This window comes from Ovis aries, chromosome 1 (assembly GCF_016772045.2).
Source record: "Ovis aries strain OAR_USU_Benz2616 breed Rambouillet chromosome 1, ARS-UI_Ramb_v3.0, whole genome shotgun sequence".
Taxonomy (NCBI): domain Eukaryota; kingdom Metazoa; phylum Chordata; class Mammalia; order Artiodactyla; family Bovidae; genus Ovis; species Ovis aries.
This window is the reverse complement of record NC_056054.1, coordinates 106,531,345-106,555,965: the sequence shown is the minus strand read 5'-3', so window position 1 is coordinate 106,555,965 and position 24,621 is coordinate 106,531,345. Positions and strand designations below refer to the sequence as shown.

The 24,621-nt window shown below is 47.7% G+C and overlaps 2 protein-coding genes across 5 annotated transcripts in view; one reads left to right on the top strand and one right to left on the bottom strand.

The window, feature by feature from the left end:
* Positions 1–620: 620 nt before the first annotated feature.
* On the bottom strand, positions 621–12,444 carry TTC24 (tetratricopeptide repeat domain 24). 3 transcript variants are annotated; one of them, XM_042255569.2, is made up of 11 exons: positions 12,396–12,444; positions 9,877–10,586; positions 9,482–9,685; positions 8,740–8,868; positions 8,492–8,604; positions 8,054–8,152; positions 5,265–5,362; positions 5,017–5,117; positions 4,330–4,426; positions 4,008–4,160; positions 621–3,907 (listed from the first exon to the last, which is right to left on the bottom strand). In XM_042255569.2, exons 2-11 carry the CDS (start codon positions 10,580–10,582, stop codon positions 3,826–3,828), a joined length of 1,782 nt encoding a protein of 593 aa, XP_042111503.1. In that variant the 5' UTR covers positions 10,583–10,586; positions 12,396–12,444; the 3' UTR covers positions 621–3,825. The 3 variants fall into 3 exon arrangements, with proteins under 3 accessions (XP_042111503.1, XP_042111507.1, XP_027832234.1); XM_042255573.2 differs by having other exon boundaries at positions 4,008–4,163; positions 8,054–8,149; XM_027976433.3 differs by having other exon boundaries at positions 2,977–3,907; positions 4,008–4,163.
* Positions 12,445–15,120: 2,676 nt separating this feature from the next.
* IQGAP3 (IQ motif containing GTPase activating protein 3) overlaps positions 15,121–24,621 on the top strand; it is a 40,498-nt gene continuing 30,997 nt past the window's right edge. For both annotated transcript variants that reach the window (XM_042255548.2, XM_027976418.3), the window contains exons 1-5: positions 15,121–15,187; positions 17,314–17,401; positions 22,222–22,378; positions 23,013–23,090; positions 24,347–24,423. In XM_042255548.2, the coding sequence (XP_042111482.1) occupies positions 15,151–15,187; positions 17,314–17,401; positions 22,222–22,378; positions 23,013–23,090; positions 24,347–24,423 (437 nt within the window). In that variant the 5' untranslated portion in view covers positions 15,121–15,150. The remainder of the gene's footprint in view (positions 15,188–17,313; positions 17,402–22,221; positions 22,379–23,012; positions 23,091–24,346; positions 24,424–24,621) is intronic.

Genomic DNA, 24,621 nt, shown 5'->3' with positions numbered 1-24,621 from the left:
GCTTTAGGGCACGCAGACTTCAATAGTTGCTATTCCTGGGCTCAGTAGTTGTGGTTCCCCAGCTCTAGAGCACAGGCTCAGTAGTTTTGGTGCCTGGGCTGAGTTACTCTGCGGCATGTGGGATCTTTCTGGACCAGGGATCGAACCCATGTCTTCTGCATTGGCAGGCAGATTCTTTACCACTGAGCCACAAGAGAAGCTGGAACCCCTCCTGCTTTTAACTATTCCTCTGATGCTGTGCAGTGCTGTGCTTAGTCGCTCAGTTGTGTCTGACTCTGCAACCCCATGGATTGTAGCCCGCCAGGCTCCTCTGTCAATGGGATTTTTCGGGCAAGAAACTGGAACGGGATACCATTTTCCTTCTCCAGGGGATCTTCCCAACCCAGGGATCGAACCAGTGTCTCCTGTGTCTCCTGCATCACAAGCAGATTATTTATTTACCCACGAGCCATCTGGGAAGCCCATTCCTCTGATAGTCTCTCTTTTTTTATTATAAGAGGCTTACGATTGCCTATGGCTTGTAACCTTGACTTCATCTATGTTTATTTACATGTCTGATGTGGAAAATTGAATGTATCAGACTGTGATTGTGGTGGAAAATTGTTTTGGTTAGACTGTGGTTTACTCATCCTTGTTTTTTCGTTTATTCATCTTAATTAAAAGAGAGTTTACATTACAATTGCATAATCTTATCTAAGACTTCACTAATTTTGTTTTATAGCTTCACCAGTATATAAATAGCTTCACTTTTATATATTAGTCATGACTTAGTGACTGAACAACAAGACTCCCTACAGGCCTACTTGAGAAAATTAGTCAATTCTGAAGATTCATTTCCAAAACACACTGTGAAGAATGTTTCTTTAACATAGATAATATTTTGAGTATATGTACCCAGTGCTGGCATGAGTCTTCTCATTTTATCTTTACAACAACTGTCATTATCCTTATTTTCCAGATGAGGAAGTGAGAGTGTTAGTCACTCATTAGAGTCCGATTCTTTGCAAACCCGTGGACTGTAGCTGGCCAGGTTCCTCTGTCCATGGAATTCTCCAGGCAAGGGTATTGGAGTAGGTGTCATTCCCCTCCCCAGGGGATCTTCCTGACCCAGGAATTAAGCCCGGGTCTCCTGCACTGAAGGCGGATTAGGAAACCGAGGCTCAAAGATGTTGAATGATATGTCCAATGATACACTGATAGCTGTCAGTGGAGATAGGACCCAAGCAGCTTGACCTGAAGTCTGAAGTCTTAAGCATTATTCTATGCTGAAATGCCTCTCCAAATGCAGAGCTATATATCTGAAGGGTTATCAACTGCTGACTTCATTCAGATGAGATGTAACTATAAAATAGTAACACAAAACATATCCCACCATACACACTTAGAATTCATGAAACAACCAATGAAGGCTATCTTCAGCAAGGCAGTGCCCAACCTGTTCCACCTTGCTGCCTTTCACATTTTGGAGTGTACTCTAGAAAATGCCTTCAAAGTCAATTTAAGAAGGGCATGTCGGGCTTCCCTGGTGCTCAGTGGTAAAGAATCTATCTCCAGTGCAGGAGACACAGGTTCAATCCCTGATCTGGGAAGATTCCACGTGCAGAGGAGCAACTAAGTCCATGTGCCGCAACTACTGAGCCTGTGCTCTAGAGCCCAGGAGCTGCAACTACTGAAGCCCATGTGCCTAGACAACCCATGCTCTGTGACAAGAGGAGAATCCATTGCCATGAGGAGCCTGAGTACTGCAACTAAAGAGTAGCCCCTGCTTTCCACAACTAGAGAAAACCCTGTGCAGCAGTGAAGACCCAGCACAGTAAAAAAAATAAATGAAAACCTTTTAAAGAAAGGGGGCATGAGGATTGAGTATTTGCTAAGTTCCAGATGCTCTGCCTATATTATCTAATTTGATCCTGTCCATCCTATGATGTATTTTTATCCTTATGTTATAGATGAGAAGTTGCGTAGCAGAGAGAAGTTAAGTAAATTTCCTAAGGTAATATAGCTATAAAATGGTAGAGCCAATGATGCTTGATCCTGACCTAGGATCAATACTCTTGTGTGGCAGATGCTGCTACTTGTCCCTCAAAATCATTCTCCTTTCTTCTTTCTTCATTTAAAGGCAGTTTGATTGGCTTTGTTATAGTCAGTGAATCTATATCTCAGTCAAGACATCTCCAATGCCTGACAAGATAATAAGCTCTATTGAGGTAAGGAAGACTCAAAACCTGGTTTTGTGCCTGAAACCTAATAGGTCTCTATCTACAAATATTTTAGTGAATCCTTAAAATCTCATTGTGAAGTAATTCACAGTGCAGTAGAATGCCTCTTATCTGACACGACTGCTGCTGCTGCTAAGTCGCTTCAGTCGTGTCCGACTCTGTGTGACCCCATAGACGGCAGCCCATCAGGCTCCCCTGGCCCTGGGATTCTCCAGGCAAGAACACTGGAGTGGGTTGCCATTTCCTTCTCCAATGCATGAAAGTGAAAAGTGAAAGTGAAGTCGCTCAGTCGTGTCCGACCCTCAGCGACCCCATGGACTGCAGCCTACCAGGCTCCTCCGTCCATGGGATTTTCCAGGCAGGAGTACTGGAGTGGGGTGCCATGGCCTTCTCTGATCTGACACGACTAGGACTAGATTATTTTACTTCAACAAACGTTCATTTGCCATCTGTCAAAGTGTGACCAGGGTCTTGCCTTTGAGGATAAGGCCAAAGACTGTAGTTATCCATCTTCTTTCTTGCATAAACTTCACCACTTACATATCACCTAACAGTTTGAAGTTGGCTTCCTTAAGGTGGAACAAAAATTGATGGTATATTTAAAGCAATCTGAGTGCAAAATTCACCTAGATTTTTATGATTTCCCCCAATTTGTAATAGTTTCTCTGCTCACATCTAATTCAACAGCAGTTTTTAAAGTCACTCACCTGAATTGTGTCTTCTAAAGATTCCATTTAGTTGTCATAGAAACAGCTTGTTTTCACACTCTTAGTTCATCAGTTTAATTACAAACAACAAAAACACATACAATTGGAATAAACACATTTGGTATCAAACACGAATAACTGATGGTAAGCAATGGCTTAACTGGGGGAGTTGAACTGCACAGCATCCTAAAAGGTACTCACTGCCTAGGTATGAACCTCAGCTTCACTTACTAGTTGTGTGACCAGGCAGGTAAACCACTTAACATTTGTGCCTACTTTTCCTCATGTGTGAAAGGCGATTCATCTGCTGTGAGGATTAAAGGAGAAGACACTTGTGAAGCACAACAGGGTGTGGCATGTGCCAAGTGAGCAATGGTGCAAAATCCTGTTGCTGCAGCAGCTAGCAGCAGTACTGCTGCTATAGGCCCGAGGGGCCCTGCATCCAGCATCTGCTTTTTTTTGTGGAGGAAGAGGAGTGTATCAATAGCTCCCTTAAGGTGTATCTTCTGTAGCATGAGATACCCATTTCCCATATGAGAAAATGGAGTCAGTCAGTGACCCTAAAGTGTCTTAAACAAGATGTCATGCTTTTAAGAACTGGCAAGGCCAGATTGTGAGATTTGATGCCAGAAAGAAAGGGGAGAAATGTACCATCCGTTTTCCTTTATTCTTTTCCCTATTGAATCCAAAAATCCCAATGAGAAGCACCCAGAACGCCTTGGTGCTGAGACTGCCAAGCCCTTGTCCAGCCTCCTCGGGGGCCCACTTGCAGACATTGCATTCCATGCCCATGCAGTGCTCACCGGAAACGACGGGGAAGGGGTCCAGCCCCAGAAGTCCCTGAAGTGTGCACGTTGGGAGGGTACTGCAGAGGCCATGCTGAGGCTAGCAGGGGATGGTCACATGATTATGCAGAAGCCAGACTCCATGGATCTCCTCTGAGGGTTCCTGCCAGGGCGTTCCCTGGGCTGTTTGAATGACCTGAAGGAGGCAGAGAGGGGCTTGCCAATGGGAGTGACTAGGGAGAGAAGAGAAGGCAGCTCGCTCTGGCTCCAGCTTCTGTAACCCTCTCTGGCCCTACCTCTGCTGGTGGGCTCCAGGGCAGTGGGGAGTACGCTGAAGCCGTGTGTTCCCCCATTCAGCAGGATTCTCCCTTTCGCCGAGGTCTACACTCAGGCCATAAAGGAGGCGGGGGACACTCTGGACCTCCAGAGCTGGGTGAAGGTTGTGCAGACTGCTAAAGGGCAAAGTCAGAGAGGCTCAAAGCACCATGTCCCCCAGCAACAGACCACCTCTTCCCCCAAGTTTAACAGTGATCATGTTCCATTAAAGTCATCCAAAGTCACATCCTCTCCTACTTCTTTTATCCATTCTCCAGGCTTCATCCCGACCCAGGTACCCACCTATTGCCACGGGGCCCATTGGGTACCAGAAGGCCAGGGTTCTCCATTCTGAGGGGGCCTTGGCCTCCAAATGAGAGATGGGCCTTGGGTCTTGGGCCTGGAAGGAGAGACAAACACATTCATCATAGGCCTCGCTGCCCCAAGAATCATCATGAGGGGAAAGAGACATCTTTGGCAGAAGAACCAGGAGGGTGGGTATCGGGATGTTTCGGTCGCTGTACGCAGAGGGTCCCCCTGTATAGGGCAGGTGCTTGGCAAACTTGGACTGACTAGATGGGAATGATTCATCAGTGTGCCTGGAAGAAAACACACTGAAAAGAAGACATCAGTGAATTCAAGTCACCAAGAAGCAAGGAACTCTGTCCTCAGAGTGCAAAGCCTTTGGGGGAAGAGACTAGCAAGCTAAGGTAAGAAAAGCATCCAGGGCCTGGCATGCAGCAGGTGTGGAAACCTTGGTGCTCCAAGATACAAAGTTCTAGATGTTAGAAAAGCCTCATGAGCAGGGGGGAAGAGGCAAATTCAGGAAAGGGTTTAGGCAAAATGGTCCAGGGCCTTGAGAGAGGAGCAGAAAGTGGGGAGGGCTGGTTCTGGCCTTGGGAATATGACAGGTGGGAGGGTAGGGTCCAGGAAGTAAGAGCACTCACATTTAGGGGACGGCGATGCTAGAAGCAGCTTCCTTAGACTCACCCTCCAGGCTTGGTGCCTGAGATGTCGTGGGAACATTCGCTGACTCTTCCTCTTTCCCCTCGTGGCCTTCCTCTAACTCATCTTCCCACCCACCAGAAGATCTGGAGAGGCAGGAAACAGGGGGCAGAGTGGTACCCTGGCCAGCTCCCCTCCGCCCCATGTCTCACCCACTGTGCCAGGCTGTGACACCTCCCAACACACCCTTGAGGCCACATCCATCCCTGAAGCTCTGCTCCCGCCCTGCTTACCTATGCTGCACTCCTGGTGTGCCCCTGCCTACCCTGGCTGGGGTCCCTTCCACCAGGCTGGCTCCACCTGGAGCCAGGGATCTCCCTGGAGCTGAGGTCTAGGAATGAAGAGGGGTAAACGGGGTCAGTTTGAGAAAAATGGCTATCCCAGCTACGGTTGTGGTGTGAATGTACGTTTCTTCCACACACAATGGCCCCAGAGAGACAGAGAAGTGCTAGAGACAGCTGGGCTGTGCCTAGTGTCTAAGGATGAAACTACAGGGCAAGGCCCTTTGTTCTATTAAGGTTCCCAGTAGTAACTCTCAAGTTAGAACTCAAGCTCATGGAGTATCAGACCTGGCCAGAGCTTGATGACCACCTCATCCTTCCTGGGGCCTCCAGGGACAAAGTCAGAGAAAGTTGGTGGCCAACGTTGGATAGAACCTAGGTCTTCTGACGCCTAATCCAGTCATCTGCTTATGCCAAGATAATTTTACCTGCAAACTATAATATGATGTCCTAGTCTTTCAAATAAGAGAGGACATAGATGGAAAAGTGAGAGTGTTCATCACTCAGTCGTGTCCAACTCTTTCTTTGTGATCCCATGGACTGTAGCCCACTAGGTTCCTTTGTCCATGGAATTCTCCAGGCAAGAATACTGGAGTGGGTAGCCATTCTCTTCTCCAGGGGATCTTCCCAAGAGAGGACATCAGTTCAGTTCAGTCACTCAGTTGTATCTGACTCTTTGAGATCCCACGGACTGCAGCACACCAGGCTTCGCTGTCCATCACCAACTCCTGGAGCTTACTCAAACTCATGTCCATCAAGTCTGTGATGCCATCCAACCATCTCACCCACTGTTGTCCCCTTCTCCTCCCTCAATCTTTCCCAGCATCAGGGTCTTTTCCAATGAATCAGTTCTTCGCATCAGGTGGCCAAAGTATTGAAGCTTCAGCTTCAGCATCAATCCTTCCAATGACTATTCAGGACTGGATATCCTTTAGGATTGACTGTTTGGATCTCCTTGCAGTCCAAGGGACTCTCAAGAGTATTTCTTCTCCAACACCACAGTTCAAAAGCATCAATTCCTCAGTGCTCAGCTTTCTTTATAGTCCAACTCTCACATCCATACATAACTACTGGGAAAACCATAGCTTTGGCTAGACAGACATTTGTCAGCAAAGTAACATCTCTGTTCTTTAATATGCTATCTAGGTTGGTCATCACTTTTCTTCCAAGGAGCAAGCATCTTTTAATTTCATGGCTGCAGTCACCATCTGCAGTGATTTTGGAGCCCAAGAAAATAAAGTCTGACACTGTTTCCATTGTTTCTCCATCTATTTGCCATGGAGTGACGGGACCAGATGATCTTAGTTTTTTGAATGTTGAGTTTTAAGTCAGCTTTTTCACTCTCCTCTTTCACTTTCATCAAAAGGCTCTTTAGTTCCTCTTCACTTTCTGCCATAACGGTGGTGTCATCTACATATCTGATATCTATCCCGGCAATCTTGATTCCAGCTTGTGCTTCATCCAACCCGGCATTTCTCATGATGTACTCTGCATAGAAGTTAAATCAGCAGGGCGACAATATACAGCCTTGGCATAATCCTTTCCCAATTTGAAACCAGTCTGTTGTTCCATGTCCGGTTCTAACTGTTGCTTCTTGACCTGCACACAGATTTCTCAGGAGGCAGGTAAGGTGGTCTGGTATTCCCATCTCTTGAAGAATTTTCCACCGTTTGTTGTGATCGACACAGTCAAAGGCTTTGGCATAATCAATAAAGTAAAAATAGATATTTTTCTGGAACTCTCTTGCTTTTTTGATGATCCAATGGATGTTGGCAATTTGATCTCTGGTTCCTCTGCCTTTTCTAAATCCAGCTTGAACATCTGGAAGTTCACGGTTCACGCACTGTTGAAGCCTGGCTTGGAGAATTTTGAGCATTACTTTGCTGGCGTGTGAGATGAGTGCAATCGTGTGGTAGAGACATAAAACCCAGCAAATAAATATAACAAGTATTCAAGCATAATTTCAATTCCTGGGGTAAGTAGGTTGCCTGAGAGTGAGGGAAGAGGCAGTTGAAGAGACATTGACCTGTCGAGAGAGGATGGGAGGGAGAGAGGGAGGGAGGAGGAGTTCGGAGAAGGAGGGGCACAGGTAGAGACCCACAGAGAACTGTGCCCTAGAGAATGAGAGAGAGAGAACATGCTTGGAGCACTGCTCCCATCCTGCGGCTCTTTTGGGAACTGCAGCCAGAGACAAAGCCACGTCCTGCAGGTTTGGCTCGGTTATCTTTGATGGTGTCCGTGCAAGCAAGTGTGCTCAGCCATGGCTGACTCTTTGGGATTCCGTGGACTGTAGCCTACCAGGCTCCTTCTGTCCATGGGATTATCCTGGCAAGAAGACTGAGTAGGTTGCTATTTTCTCCTCCAAGGGATCTTCCAAACCCAGGGATGGAACCTGTGTTTCATGGGGCTCCTGCACTGGTAGGCAGATTCCTTACCACTGAGCCTCCTGGGAAGCCCCATCTTCAATGGCAGCCTTTGGCCTTCACCCACTGGGCTAGTTACCAATCAGCCAAAGCCCTGGCACAGCCCTGGTGCTGAGGACAATCCCCAACCCCCCACCCACCTCCCCACCCCCAGGTGGCCTCTGGAAAGTGTTGTGTGTCTCACACGCAGGCCCTGGGGCAGGTGAACACAGACGAGCAGTCAAGCATAGCATCCTTGGCATCAGCTCCGCCCATCACCACCCCTTTCTCTGGGTAACCTCTCCCCACCCCCTGCTGCTTGTCTCGGTGTCATCTCACCAGGGTGTGAGTCGGAAGCAGCCCACCCCGGGCCAAGTGGGTCCTTACGGCATCTGTCAGCTTGGCCACCAGCCGCTCTCGCACAGAATCTGACTCCTTCTGGGGAGAGAGTGGATAATGGGGTAGTGGGGAAGGCCTGGGCTTCAGGACCGGGGAAGAAATAGAAAAGGAGGAGGGGAGGGGCCTTTGTCTCCTCTCTTCTCTAGCCCATCCCTGTGCCTTTGCCAGTGTCCTGCCACCGCCTACCCAGAACCGTGGACAGAGGTGGATTCTTCCTCACAAGAGTGTCCCAGGACCCAGCACACCGTGTGTCCAATGCACATTTGATGAGTGAATGAATGGTGGGGAGAGACAGGAAGATCAGCTGGAGAAAGCATGTCAGGAGAGCAACTGGAGGGCTACTGGGGAACAGTTCCATTCTGGGATGGAGGGTCTCACCGGACACCGGGCCAGCGCTTCCTTATAGTACTCCAGAGCCTGGTCATGCTGTCCCAGTCTGGCTGCAGCAGCCCCCAGACCCTCACAGGCCTGCCATTGCCCCTTCACGTCCCCTGGGGAAGACAGTCTGAGAGGTCCTCCCCTGGCTCCCAACCCCACCGACCCTCCCCTCCAGAGGTCCTCCCACCAGCCCCAAGGATCCTCAGGCTTTGCCCCACCCCAAGCCACCTGCAAACTGCTCCCCTCACCAGTGTCCCGGGCAGCCTGCAGGGCATGTAGGTAGTTGTCTCTGGCGGCCTTGTGGTCTCCCAGCTGGCTCACTGCAAATGCCAGGCTGCCAAAGCTCCAGCCCTGCTCCCTCCGCTGCCCCACAGAACCTGGGGACAGAGCCCGCCCCATCCTAAGAGAAGACTTGGCCTGCTGGGGCATTAGAGCCCTGCCCCCCAACGAGGAAGGGAGGGTTGCCAGGAGTCCTGGTGCGCAACCCTGGCACACCTCTAGAGGCACCATGAAGGCTTGAACTCTTGAAACCCAGCCTGAGCTTTGGCCTGAATGCCTCCCCAGGCTACTTTGAGCCATATAAAAACTCAGGGAGGCAGGCAAGGCAGGTATTAATAGCTCCATTTTTTATACATGTGCAACCTGAAGCTCAGAAAGCGAAAATAATGTGCTGAAAGTCACACAATCATTTAGAAGAAGCACTGGGCTCCACTTCAGGCTTCCCTTTCCAGCCAGGTTCTTCTCTCTGCCCATTGCTGCCTTTCCAACCCCAGGCTTCAGCCTCTGGGCCCATAACCCTCTGTCCTGCCTGGCTATCCCATCCCCTGCACCCTCCCACCCTCACTCTCTCTTCCCTGGTTCTGGACTTCCCAGTCTAATTAGTTCTAAAGTATAACCATAATTAGTTCTAGAGTTCCACCTTGGGGCCCAGCTAGAACCCCCCTCTTAGCCCCTTGGTCTCAGTCTCACTCCCCAGTCCTTGGTACCCACCGTGCAGGTCAGCAGCCTTCTGGTGGAACTCCCGGGCTTCCTGATAGTTGCCGAGGGCATTGTGGGCCATCCCAAGGTTCCTTAGCACTGTGGCCTCCTCTCCTGGCTCCCGGCACAGGGGCAGGGCTTGCAGGAAGGCCTCTACTGCTAGCGGGAACAGCTGGAGCTGGGAGTAGCCCAGGCCTAGATCGTTATAGAGTTGCCCTATAGGGCATAGCCAAGGTCACTGGCCAGATGCTGCTGAAGCTGTACTGGTGCAGCCTCTGTCCCACTCCCCCAGCGTTCCCATGCCCCTCCCAGCCCTCAGAAAGGCCTTTGCTTCCACCCCATGTCTCAGAGAATCACCCGGTCTGAAATCCCCCAGATCCCACACCTTCTCAGCCCCAAGGCCTCACCCAGGAGTCCCCGCTCAGTGCTTCTCTCAGCAAGCCTCCGACTTTCCTCCAGCACCTGCATGACTTCACCCACCCCATGCTGCCCGCTCTTCAGCATACACCGCGCCGCAGCCCCCAATGTCAGGGCTGCAGCCTGGGGCTGCCCTGCTTGGGCATAGGCCCGGCTCGCTTCTTGCAGGCAGTGGGCTGCTAGCCCAGGCTGTCCCAGAGCTCGGTAGCAGGCTCCCATTTTTGCCTGGGCTTGTCCCTGGTCACCTAGTGGCTGGTAGTGGCACAGGGCCTTGTGGTACCAGGCCAAAGCTTGAGGCAGGTCACCCAGGGCATGGTAGGCCAAAGCCACATTGAAACACTGGTCGCCATGATACCCGCCCTGGGCCGTCTCTTGAGGGTGAGCACATAGGAGCAGCTCAAGGCCTCTGGCTGGGTCCCCAGTCTCCACGTAGGCAGCCCCAAGGTTGAAGGCACAGGCCTGGAGAACAGGGGTGTCTCTGGTTTGTGGTGACTTGGAAGCCAGGAGGAAGGCCCTCTGGAAGCTGGTCAAGGCCTCATGGTTCCGGCCAGCCAATAGGGCCCTGTGGCCAGCCCTGGTGAGGGCTTGGATGGTGGCCTCTTGCTGAGGCCACTTTCTTTTCTTCTTTTTCTTCTTGGAGCTTGAGGACGAGAGCGAGGGTTCTTGGGGGGTATCCTCGGTGTTGACGGAAGACATAGGGCTGACAATAGGGAGCAGAGGGGTCAGTATGTTATCCTTGGTCCTCCAAAGGACCACTGTCCCTCTACAGCAATTCAGCTCTACTTCTGCGCCAGTGTGACCCTCAGGGTTAAAGGATTTCTCTCTGCCATCTCACTTTGCTTCACCTATCCCATTGGACACCACATCAACTCTCACTCTAATGTCCTGACTAATTGTTCATCCTCCAAGACTCATTTTAAGACAAGGAGGGGGCAGGGCACAATCTTAAAAAAAAATGACTTAGCCTGAGGATGCAACATAAACTGATTAGAACCAACTGGGTCCAAGATGGCGGACTCAACTTCCACTTGACCTTGAGCCTCAGTATACTCTCAATGTAACACACCCCAGGTGCCATGATGGTTCTAAGGATGACCACGAAATGTGAAAAAGTGGGTGGTGGCCCAATTCCTTGAAATCCCCATCCCTTTTCCAAAATAACTGGAATACTCCACCCAATCATTAGCCTATATAATCACCTCAATACTGAGGATACCCACCAAGAGCCTATGTAAAAATTGACAGCCCCACACACGCTGTCTATGGAGTGCGTTTCTTCCCTGAATAAGCCTTCTTTCTCTTTACTATGGCTCAACATTGAATTCTTTCCTGCATGATGCCAAGAACACATACTTGGCATCCACCCCAGGGACTTGGACCTGGGATGTGACCATCCTCTCTCGAACCGCTATCTTCCTTGCAACAATTTCAAGTAACAGCTTCCTTCAGAAAGCCCCTCCCCCTAACCAGCTGGGTCCTTCTTCTGTACTCCCATAGTGCTTATCTGTACTTGGGTCTCTTATGGCATTTTTCATACCGAGTTAGGGTTGTTGACTTTCTTGACCATTTCCCCTACTAGATTTGGAGCAACTTGAATGTTCTAAAACAGTAGATTCTCAAAATATGTTTACCGAATGAGATGAAAAAGTTGTGGAGATGGATGGTGAAGGCTGCACAACAATGTGAGTACTTAATGCTGCTGAACTGTATGCTTAGAAGAGGTTTAAAATGGTGAATTTCATGGTATATATAGATTTTTGCCACAATAAAAAAGGTGTGCTGAATGAATAAATGAATGGATGAACGAACAGAGCACATACAGGGCCTCTGCTCCACCATCTCCTTCACTCTGTGCATCCAAAGACACCCGCTCATAATCTACATACTCCTGCGTCTAATCTCAAGGTAGAGTTCAAGTCAGTTCGACAAAAGCTCAGTGTGCTCCTGCTGTGTGCCAGGAGCCATACAAGGCACTAGGGGCACAAAACTGACTAGGCCATGTAATTGGCGAGGAGCCAACTTTCAGGAGCAAGGCCTCTGTGTCTCCAGTTACTGCCTACTCCCTATCTCAGGGGGAACCTCTCTCCTCACTACCTCCTTGACTTTCTGTCTGCTTGCTAGTTTTGGTCGCCTAACATCCTGCTGTTATCTCTGGGGCACTGTTAAACCCAAATACATTTCTTCCATCAGCATGTGTTTCTCATTAGGATCTCTCCCCCTAGAAAGGCAAAGCCTTTTCCCTGAATCCTCCCAAGACAGGAAAAGGAGTGGAAAAGGCCCAAGAGGTGAGTTCTCAGTCCTTCCCATTTTCTTCTTCTTCTTCCCTGCTGCCTCTTTTTTTTTTTTTTTTTTTTTTAGGAGAAGCAAGCAAAGGTGATACATTCTCTTTTTAAAGAAACTACCCCTGCTCCTAAGAGCACCCAGAAATTCTGTCTCTTTGAGGCCCTCCTTCCTGGGCGTTCCTAGCTACCCCCACCAGACCTTGGGGCCCCAGGCACAGGCGCCTTACCTTCTTTGATCTTCTCTGTAGCTGACTTTCTGGAATGGTCCCTCTGGCTAGGATTACCTCTCTCAGCTCTTAGCTCAGAGTCCCTGGGGTTACCAGACAACCAGGTACCGCCCTCGATGCCTAGGGAATTCTTTGATTGACAGCTCAAATATCCTATCTTAGTGCTGAACTCTGCTGGTGCTTGGGCACATATACCAGTATTTCTTTGCCCTTCCTGCCCCACCTCTCCCCACTCTTGCAGACACATGCCTCAAGTCCTTCACTTCAAGCAAGAATCAAAGCAGCAAGGGCTTGTTGCTAGTTATAGCTTCAAAGATCATCTATCACATTCCCTCATTTCACAGAGGAAGGGACCTCAGAAAAGCAGGTGTGCCTGAGGTCACAAAGCAGTCCTGAGGCTGAGATTAGAGCCCAGGTTTTCTGATTCTGGGCTCACTAGCCTAAGGTCCCTTCCACTAACCGTGATTGCAAGTTTTAATGAGGCATGGGTTATCCCGGCAATGAACCCTTTCACACACACACACGAACACACTCATACACTGTGCTTCTGTGTGGTAGTTTTACATTTGGGAAGAGGGCGAAAAGTTGATGGTCAGGAAATGCCTGGAGATCAGAGGAGCCTCTCTGCCCCCGGACTCCTTTTCCCAGCTCCACTGATCTGCAACCTCCAGGTTCTGCTTAATGAGAGAACAGCAGGACCCGGAAAAACAGGCACCTCCTGCCCTAACTCACCAAGGGTGGCCTGCATCAGAAAGCAAATGTCCTCATTTATCTAGGAGAAAGGCCTCTTTTAAGTAGAGAGGGCATGGCCGGAAACACAATTATAAGGAAGTAGTTGGGCTCACTTGCATTTGCCAGGCAGACTTGGTTGAGTGCCTGCTGTGTGCAAGCCTAGTGCTGTGTGCCGCAGAAAGTGCCCATGCCCGAGGCAGGCTCTCCTAGCTGCCTGCAGCTTCTGTCCATGGGCTGGGCCTTCAGGATGCTACCACAGCATAACCAGAGTCAAAGATGCTGCTCAGTCTGTTGCTCACTGACCAGCCTCTCTTAAAGCAAAAAAAATGATTTGGGAAGGGGGCAGAGACTAAAACCGATCTCACCAAGGTTCCAATGACCTCTTAAAGATCTAGTGATCATTTCTGGATCATTTCTCTTGTTTGATTCCCTGCTATATCTGACATATCCTTGCAAATCTCTGCTTACATGGCTCCATGAGCCACTGTGTCCTGGCTGTCTTTCTCCTGTGCTGACAACTCCTTCTCCATCTCCTTTTCTTGCTTTCTGTCCACTTTTTTTTTTGTTTAATTTGGCTGTACCAGGTCTCAGTTGTGGCATGCAGGATCTTCTTTCTTTGTTGTGGCATGTGGGACCTTTCCTTGCAACATGCAGACTCTTTAGTTGTAGCATGTGGGATCTAGTTCCTTGACCAGGGATGGAACCCCCGGGCCCCTACTTTGAGAGCATGGAGTCTTAGCCACTGGACCACAAGGGAAGCCCCTGTCCACCTCTAAAATACCAGTGTTCCCCAACACTCAGCCCTTTGCTCCTTTCTTACTTTACACACTCTTCCTCAAACACTTACTTCATCCTGTCCTCTGAATTTTTTTAATTGAAGTATCATTTATTTATAATCCTATGTTATTTTCAGGTGTGCAGCATTGTGATTCAGTATTTTTGCAGATTGTAACCTATTATGTCCTCTGCTTAGCAGCTCAGTCTTGTCCGACTCCTTGAGATCCTTTGGACTGTAGCCCGCCAGGCTCCTCTATCCATGGGGATTCTCCAGGCAAGAATACTGGAGTGGGTTGCTATGCCCTCCTCCAGGGGATATATCCTATTATAAGCTATTATAAGATATTGGGTATAATTTCCTGTGCTATACAGTAATCCTTGTTGCTTTCCATTTTATGTATAGTAGTTTATGTCTGTTTCTCTCATACACTTAATTTGTCTCTCTCCTCTTTGGTAACCACAGGTCTGTTTTCCGTGTCTGTCAGTCTGTTTCTGCTTTGTATATACATTCATTGTATTATTTTTTATATTCCACATGTAAGTGATATCATATAGTATTTGCCTTTTTCTGTTTGATTTATTTCACAAAGTATTATTATTTCACTGCTCTTAACAACAGCAATTATCTGCTCCCTCTGTGTATCACTGACCTCTGAGTTACTTGATTATGTGTTTATCACTCAAGCGAATTTCTTTAGGGCATTAACTGTATCTGTTTATCTCTACATTGGGCTTCCCTGGTGGTGCTAGTGGTAAAGAACCCGTCTAGTATTTCTGCCTGGAGAATCCCATGGACAGAGGAGCCTGGCGGGCTACAGTCCATACGGTCGCAAAGAGTTGGACACGACTAAAGCGACTTAGCACGCAAGCCATCTCTGCATCAGCACCACCTTGATCAGCGCGTAGCACAAAATAGGCCCTCAAGTTAGCGAGACCAAACCAAAGAACACTATAGGAACCGGAGTGGGGTTAATGGGAATATTAGGGGGAAATGAAAGTGGCAGGGGCAGGAGCAGAGGGTACTCGAAATAAGACGATTTAGCAGCGAAGAAGCCCTGGAGAAATAGCGACCCAAAGTAACCGCAAGAACGATCCTCCTAGCCTTGAGTGGTAGCCTTCTTCCTACCTGGTACTACAAATCCCAGAGCACTCTGCGGCATAGACCGGAAGTACCCTGTCCGCCTGTGGCAACGGTGAGGGGCGGTGGCTGGGCGGCGGGAGATTCAAACCTGGAAGAAGGAGGAACATGGAGCTGAGAGGAGCGGGCCCTGGCCGGGCGATCTGTGAGTGCTAGAAGGGGCCGAGTAGGATCTGGTTGTGGTGCCGCTGGTCGGGGACACGGCAGTCCTGGGAGAGGTTGGGGCTGGGGCTGGGCGCGGTGCCCGCTGGACAAGGGGCTCCGGGACTGTGTTCCGTGGAGAGGGAGCACCCAGTTCGGACTCTGGCGGGCAGGAGTAAAGCTGTGAGCTGAGAAATGCTCTGACTTACAGAGAGTTTTCTCCCTTATTCCCAAATTCTGGGGCTCCGGGGCTCGGAGAATGTAGGTGGTCTGGTTGGCTCCTTAAAAATTCAGCAGTTCATACTTGCCAAGCACTGCCTAACAAGACATGGGGGACCTCCTTGACTTTTTGGTGCTTCTTTGAGACAATGCCTCTTAAATTTATGGTGTTTGTTCTATCCCAGAGCGTTAGCAACAGTAGGTCTCAACTTGGGTCCATAATCTGCACTTATAACAGGCACCACTGGGCTTCTTCCATAACCCTACCTAACTGTGATGCGGGTAGTCCATGTACCACGTTTTCAAAACCATTGCTTTAGAGTGGGGTCGGAAAAATGGAAGCGCAGAAAGGTTTTCATCTGACCTGAGTGAAAGCAAAATCTTCTACTCCTTTCCCTTCTTCTCCATTTGGATTCAAAAAGCTAAATCCATGTCTACCGATCAGTTGAAGGAAAGCTAGTTTCAGACCTGAAAAGAACAGGAAAACTGATTTTTTTTTTTTTAAGACTCTGTGTATGTGCAAAGTCCCGCCCATCTCTCACAGTCCTCAGTTCATAATTCTGAAGTGATGTCATTCACTTACTGGCTTATTTTCCATGCTTAGCAACCAACACTTGTTCCTTGTACACCCCCTCAGAGGAACTGGTGGATTTCCTGCTGTTGGCCAGCGCTTTCAAATCTGAACATGGAGGGGTGTGTGTGTGTTTTAACTTGCTTAACTACCAATTCAAAGAAGCCCTGCCCCTCCCGCAAGTCATATCATAGGATAAGCAACATAAGGAAAAGAGATAAAGAGTCGGAATGGCATTAAGTGCTGAGCCAAAGACAGATTTGCTAAACTCTCTTTTCAAGTTCTCTGAGTTTATTTTCTTGGTGTATGCTTTCTCTCATTTTGTCTGATTTTGTATTGTCTTCCCTAAGGAGACTGACGGATGGGAGAGAAGAGTTAGGGGAAGGATAAAAGGAGGCTGTGGCTAAGGCAAAATAAGGCTGCCTCATTTAAGGGATTTCCTGTTCTTGAGTTTGGGAGTCAAGTTATTGTCTGCATTTTATTTAGCTTGGAGATTATTTTCTTTCTCAGGTGACCTATACCAAAAGGGAGAGTAAATACACCTTTGTGATCTTTTAAAATTCTCTGTCATTCCATTTAATCCCAAGTTGAGTGGCTTTTTTTTCACATGGTACTCTCTGTTGAGTTGCTTTTCCTTCCTTTCTGCTTGGATTTCCCTGGTGGCTAAGATGGTAAAGAATCCACTAGCAAAGCAGGAGACCTGAGTTCAGTCCGTGGGTGGGATCCCAGGGATCCCCTGGAGAAGGGAATGGCTGCCCACTCCAGTGTTCTTGCCTGGAAAATCCCATGAACAGAGGAGCTGGAGGGCTACAGTCCCTGGGGGTCAAAAAGAGTCAGACAGGACTGAATAACTAAACCAGAACTTCTTGAGAGTAGAGGTCCACTAGTCTAGTGCGACATACAGGAGGTATTGAGTGAATGAATGGTTGCTGGATGGTGCATCTTAGTTGGTTCTGTTAACCTAGCCTCTGGGAGAGTACATGAGGAGAATGACAGAAGTCCCGTTCTTGGAGAACTCAGAGCCTAATTAGGGATAAAATGAGGAGCTAAGTTCCCAGCCAAGGAGGGATCTGGACATCCCTGAAGGGAGGGAGGAGGCCTGGAAGATGGCTGGAAAGGAAAGGAATGCCTCCAGTAGAGGAAGGATCCTCTCTCTAACAGGGTGCTGACTAGGGTATCTTTATCGAATGGGAGCAGAAGATTGGAGCCAGTGTCCTGGGAACAGGGTGACAGGCATGTGGGAGCTGCCTCTAGTCTCTGAGCAGAGTTGCCTAAGAAAATCTACTAAGAAGAACCTGGCTATGGCCCTCTGTCTAATGCTCCCTTCTTTGACTCCTCAGATGAACGCCTCACAGCGGAGGAAATGGATGAGCAGAGGAGGCAGAACATTGCCTATCAATACCTGTGTCGGCTGGAGGAAGCCAAGCGGTGAGCAGAGGGGCTGCCTCTTTCTGGCCTCCTCTTCCCATCTTGCCCACCCCAGGCATCTGCCCCCAAAGCAAATGAAAAAAGGCAAGAGTCCATTCTGTGGGAAAGGGAGAGTTGAAATAGCATCTTTTATTTTTTTTAAAGACTTTATAGAACCTATTTAGGTTCACAGTAAAATTAAGATAAAGATGCAGAGATTTTTCATACATCCCCTTCCTAGAAACATACATGGCCTCCCCACCATCAACATCCCCCATAAGAGTAGTACATGTGTTACAATTGATGAACCTACTTTGACACATAATCTCTCAAAGCCCATAGTTTGCCTTAGAGTTCACGCTGAATTGTAGGCGTTCTGTGAGTTTGAACAAATATATAATGACATGTATCCTTCCATAATTATCGTATTAGTTTCACTGCCCTAAAAAGGCTCTGTTTCAGGTATTCACCCCCTCTCTCCCACCCCACCCCCAGTTCCTGGCACCGACTCATCTTTTTACTGTCTCCAGAGTTTTGCCTTTTCCAGAATTTTACTTACCTGGAATAATGCAATATGTAGCCTTTTCAGATCGATTTCTTTTTACTTGGTAATATACATCTAAGTTTCCTCCGTGTCTTTTCATGGTCTCATAGCTCATTCGTTGCTAGTGCTGAATAACATTCCATTATCTAAATGTACCACAGTTTGTTAATCCATTCACCTATTGAAGGTCATCCTGGTTGCTTCCAAGTTTGGGCAGTATGTTTTGCAGATGTAAGTTTTCAACTCCTTTGGTTAAATACCAAAGGGCACAATGGCTGGGTCACATGCTAAGAGTACAGTAACCACCAAATGGCTTCCCAAGGTGGCTTCCCAGCAATGAATGAGAGTTCCTGTTGTTCCGTTGCCTCAGCAGCACCGATATTGTCAGTGTTCCAGACTTTGACCATTCTAATAGGTGTATATTGGCATTCCATCATTGTTTTAATTTGCGTTTCCCTGATGACATATGATGTGAAGCATCTCTTCAGATTCTTATTTGCCATATGTTTATTTTCTTTGTACATCTTTCTTTCTTTTCTTTTTTCTTATGAGAGGAGAATAAAGTATATTAGAGTGGGAGATGCTGTTAGAACAGCAGGCCGGCTCAAGGGAGAGCCAGACCTGTACGTCTTTCTTGGTGAGGTGTCTGTTAAGATCTTGATCCCATTTTCCAGTCAGGTTGTTTGTTTTCTTACTGTTGAGTTTTAAGAGTTTTTTTATATCTTGGGTAACAATCTTTTACCAGATATGTCTTTTTAAAAACTAATAATTTAATTTAATTAATTTATTTTTGGCTGTGGGATCATAATTTCCTGACCAGGGATTGAACCTGGGCCCTGGTAGCGAAAGCACCAAGTCTTAATCACTGAACCGCCAGGAAATTTCCTCAAATGTGTCTTTTGTACATGTTTTCTTTTGCAAATATTTTATCCCAATCTGTGACTGTCACATTATTTTCTTGACATTGCCTTTTGTAGAGCAGACTGTTTTAATTTTAGTGAAATTTAGCTTATTATTTCTTTCAAGGACTGTGCCTTTGGTGTTGTATCTAAAAAGTCACTGCCGTACCCAAGGTCATGTAGGTTTCCTCCTATGTTGACTTGTAGGAGTTGTATTACAGTTTGGCATTTTGCTTTGAAGTTGATGCTCCGTTTTGAGTTGATTTTTGTGCAGGGTGTAGGTCTGTGTCTAGATTCATTTTCTGCACATGGATATCTAGTTATTCCAGCACCATTTGTTGAAAAGAATGTCTTTGCTCCATGGTGTTACCTTTGCTCCTTTGTCAAAGATCAAGTGACTGTATTTACATGGGTTCTGTTCGGTTCCACTGATCTATTTGTTCATTCGCCAGTACCGTACTGTCTTGCTTACTGTGGCTAAGTCAGGTAGTGTTAGTATTCTGACTTGTTCTTCACTGTCATGTTGGCTAGTGTGGGTATTTGGGCTCTCCATGTAAACTCGAAGAGTCTCATGCTGTACCAACTAAGCTAGCTGGGTGCACCCCCTTGTGAACTTGAGAATCGTTGTTTAGACAACCGCAAAATGGCTTGCTGGGATTTGGATTAGCATTGAATTGACTTATAGCTCAAGTTGGGAGGAACTAACATCTTGACAATATTGAATCTTCCTATCCATGAATATGGAATATTTCTCCATTTATTTAGTTCTTTGATTTCATCATCAGTTTTGTAGATTTCCTTATGTAGATTTATACCTAATTTCATTTGGAGGGGGGTGCTAATATAAATAGTATTGTGTTTTTAATTTTGAATTCCACTTGCTCATTGCTGGTATATAGGAAAGCAATGGAATTTTATATATTAACCTGGTCTCCTACAACCTTGCTATAATCACTTATTATCTCCAGGAGTTTTTTGGTGTCATGCTTTCAGATTTTCTGCAAAGACGAGTGTGCCATCTGTGAACAAAGACAACATCACATCCTTTTATCCCCCTATATACTTTAATATATATCTCTGGATATGGACATTTGCCTTCATAACCACAATGCCATTATAATACCCACCTAAGTTATCCATTAATCCTTGAAAGATCAACACTCAGGCCATTCTCAAATTTTCTTGATTGTCTGAAAAATCACGTATTCTTACAGTTGGCTTATCCAGTTAAGGATCTGAAAGAATTCATATATTGCATTTGGTTGTTATGTACTATTAAGTCTTTTTTCATCTAGAACAGCTCACCTCCCCTCTTCAGTTCTTTATGTCACTGACTTGTTGAAGAAACCAAGTCATTTGTCCTTCAGAACATCCTACATTCTGGCTTTTTCTATTCATTTCCTGTCTCACTCAACTTGTTCCACTCTACCCCTTATTTCCTATGAATGGATGTTGGCTCTAAAGGAAGGATAAATGCTTAATTTTTTCCTTTCAATCAATAGTGTAATTTTAATGTTCTCCCAAAAAGTAGGTAGGATGGGGTAGATAGGAAATCAGGTATCTGTGGCAGAGAAAGCATAAAATGAGGTGTGACTTGCTCTTTCTTTGAAAACAGATATACTTTCCTTGCTCTCTTGGTGTAAGACCTACAGTCAGTAGACTCGGGTCATGGGGTTACATTTGATATAAATGCCAGCGTAACAGAAGCCTAGCCTACAACAACCGGTAAATCTACCTTATTTACATGCTAGGTGGACAAGATCCATGTTTCAATGGTATGAGTATATCGTTGCCTTATTTGTACCCTCTATAGGGACAGCAGATACCATGATTAAAGTAGAGGCCTTGACTAATTTCACAAAACAGGTCCTTCTAGGTAGAACAAAAGCCATCCCAGCCTTAAATGAAGAGCAACTCCAAATGAGAAAAGCGGGAATTCATAATAGAATGGCTTTGGACATACTCACAGCTGCTCAAGGAGAGACCTGTGCTATAATTAAGGTTGAATGTTGTGAATACATTCCTGACTTATCTGGCAATGTATCGACTGCTTTAGATGACATGAAAAACCAGGTGAAAACAATGTCACATGAAAACATTCCTTTCTGGACTTCGGTCCTATCATCTTGGGTGACGGGTGATTGGTGGAAAATTATATTTACCACTGTTATAGTTGCCTTGATAGTTCTGCTTTGTGGACCCTGAATTTTACAATGTATTATGAACTTTGTAACCCTTTGTTGATGTCATTCTCCCAAATTGGCGGTCAGAGAGCCAGGGTGCAATAGATCCCTATGAAGGATGCTCATAATAGGAGTTAAGAGCATCAAGGAATAATACTTTCCCCAATGGCACCCACTCCAGTACTCTTGCCTGGAAAATCCCATGGACGGAGGAGCCTGGTGGGCTGCAGTCCATGGGTCGCTAAGAGTCGGACACGACTGAGCGACTTCACTTTCACTTTTCACTTTCACTTTTCACTTTCACTTTTCACTTTCATACATTGGAGAAGGAAATGGCAACCCACTCCAGTGTTCTTGCCTGGAGAATCCCAGGGACAAGGAAGCCTGGTGGGCTGCCATCTCTGGGGTCGCACAGAGTCAGACACTACTGAAGTGACTTAGCAGCAGCAGCAGCAGCAGCAGCAGCATAGGTCCCAAAATGTGGAGGAAGAGCCCACATATTGGGCTTCTCAGATGGGATCCTTTATTCTGTCCCTTAGACACTCATCAGCCATAATAATACTTAATATTTACATTCAAGGTGTTTTCCTATTCATTAACTCATTTAATCATGGCAGCTGCCCACTGAAGTGGGAAGTACAGGTATCTTCATTTTGCAGATTATGCAGCTGGAGGCTCAGAGAGGTGAATTTGGGAGACGGTGTGGAAAGCAGGTCTCCTGACTCCTTTTTGTCTGTTTGTGCTGCTCCCCTTGCTTCAATCCTACTCCCCTCTTCATCATCAAAACTGGGTTTTGGGCTGTGTAGACATGACCTTTGTGTGCCTGGGTTCTGAGAACATGCAGAATAAGAGAAGTGAGCAGGCACAGTTTGGTTCAGCACTCAAATGCATAACCAGACTGAGTGAGAGGTTATATCATGTAATAGGTAAGAGACTGTTTAAGCCTCACGGAAGATGGGCAGCTTCAGTATCTGTCATGGATGTATGGGGCAGGTGGGGGCTGAGGATTGGCCAATCCAGGTGTCTGAGGCAGCTTGGAAGACTGTGGAAACAGCCAGGCAGTGGGCAGAGGTGGGTGTCACAGGCAGGGCAGGAGCAGGAGTCGGGAGAGAGTGAGAGGCTGCTTAAAGGGAGAGAGGGAGGGGGAGGGTCCTGGGACGGGATGAAGTGCTGTGGCCTGCCCGAGCGGGCCACAAGCTGCTCTCATGCCCTCAGCTGGATGGAGGCCTGCCTGAAGGAGGAGCTGCCTTCCCCGGTGGAGCTGGAGGAGAGCCTCCGGAATGGAGTGCTGCTGGCCAAGCTGGGCCACTGTTTCGCACCCTCTGTGGTTCCCTTGAAGAAGATCTATGATGCGGAGCAGCTGCGGTACCAGGTGGGGAGCAGAGGTCTCTACCTTCTACATTCTTCCTCTCAAACTCCCTCTTCTCAAAGCTGTGAGAGTGGGATGACCACACAATTTATTGTCCAGACCTGGACACTACTGAGGATGAAAAGGATGCTATTAATCTTTGCACCAGAACAGCAGGTTTCAATGGGTATCTCCCAGCCAGGCAGTGTATATCACCCTAAACATGCGTTTGCTAGGTGGGTTTTGAGAGGCCCTGGTATGAGAACCTCCAAGCAGACTTTTCTACCTACAGTCTACATGCAGAGGCTGTGGGCTTTACCACCTCAAGGTACTTCCAGGGCACGCTTCCCCTTCGCTGTGTTCTGGCCAGCCCAGCCTGCCTCTCCTTCCCAGCCCAGCTCTGGACTCCCCTTTTCTCGGAAGCCGTTACTAGCTTGCTAATCCCATCCCTGTATCATTCTTCCCAAATGCCCCACTGGGCATCCATACCTGGTGGTTTCTGTCTGTCTCTGTGTCTCCATCCTGGGGGCATGGGAAATCCATAGGGCAGGGTCCCCTGCCCTCACCCCTTGAATCTTTAAGTTCCAGTCTGGACTCTACCCATAGCAAACCCCAAGAACTGTGGAAATAGATTCTCTTCTCTTTCCTTCCCTTTCAGGCAACTGGCTTGCATTTCCGTCACACGGACAACATCAACTTTTGGCTGTCTGCAATAGCCCACATCGGTCTGCCTTCGGTAACACTGGGCCTTAAGATTGGGGTTCATCTTTGCTCTTTACCAGCACCCCCACCACACACATGCTTTATCTCCCTGGGACTCTTCAGTGTTCATCTCCATGTGTCTTTGAACCTTGTTACTTGGTCTCTGCCTCTGTTTCCCTGTGGGTATGTCAAGTGAAGGGCGATGAAGGCTCCCTGGCCCAGGATGTTCCCATCAGTCAGTGAGGCCCCTGTATCATGCAGGAGGTGGGCCTTATGTTGACGGGCCGTCTTTCCACCAGATTTTCTTAGTGTGAAGCAAGGACACACCACACCCCTAGGTGATAGACTTGGAAGCCTGGGCCAGGACCCCAGCTGGACACATGCTGTGTGTCCTCTCACTCTTTGACTCTCAGTTTGTCTCTCACCTGTAAAAGGGGGATAGTGATCCCTCCCTATCTACCCTATAAGGTTGTTAGGAAGATCACATGATCTGTTTGATCTCTTTTTGTAGATTGTAAAGACTGTACAAATTAAGGCGTGGTAAGACTATGCCGTGTTTTTCTGCACTATAGGAGAGAACTATAAGACAAGGAAATGACAGTTAAGAAAGCTTTAGTGAGAGGCAGAAACAATAGAAACATGTGTCCTTGATGAGGCTAGAATGCTTTTAAGTCCCTAGATTTGGACCTTTCTTACGTATCTAGGGTAACCGAGATGTATTGAGGTTAAACCTCATTACTGTCATCAGGTGGCATGGGAAGTCATGCCAGGGGTGACTCAGCTCTTAGAGGGGTCCCCGCTGGCTAGAGACCTCTGGCTTGGACACAGTGATGGCACGTCCTGATCCTGTGCAGTCCTTGGCAGTATGTGTCTCACTGGGCCCTTTCTGGGGTCATGGCCAGCTCCCAGCATGCCACCTTTCTGGTGAGAGTCCAAGGTGAGGGATAGAGGCTGGCTGCATCTGTAGGATGAATAGAGGCACCTATCTCTCCTGGAGCATGTGGCCCGCATCCTGTAGACTTGATAGCCTTGTCTGATGTTTGGTTCATGTTTGGTTTGGCTGTCTGTGGCTGGGCCTCAGCTGGTGTGTGTCCCAGTGCTTTTCTTCTACACTGAGTATGTGGATGAGTGCTGGCTGTAAAGAGCTGGGGAGATTGACCCAGAAGCCCCAGGCAACAAAGGAACACACACCCCAGGTCAGATAGGAAGACCTGTTCCTCAGCCCCTCTTTCCACGTCTGGTGCTGCTTAGAAGTGTCCATTGGCAGTAATTGGGTGGTTTCCCCTCCAGACCTTCTTCCCAGAGACCACGGACATTTATGACAAGAAGAACATGCCACGGGTGGTCTACTGCATTCATGCACTCAGGTGAGAGGCCAGGACTTTGTCAGCTGGGCTCCTTGGGTGGATGCAACCAACAGTCAACAGCAACAAACACTGACACAGGAAGGGCGGAGGGTAGACCACAGGGAGCCCTTCTCGGAGTGACGTTCTCTATCTGCCTAGTTTTGTTTAGATTTATGTGTGTGCTGGAGGGCACCTTTGCACGTGACCTCTGTGGGTGAA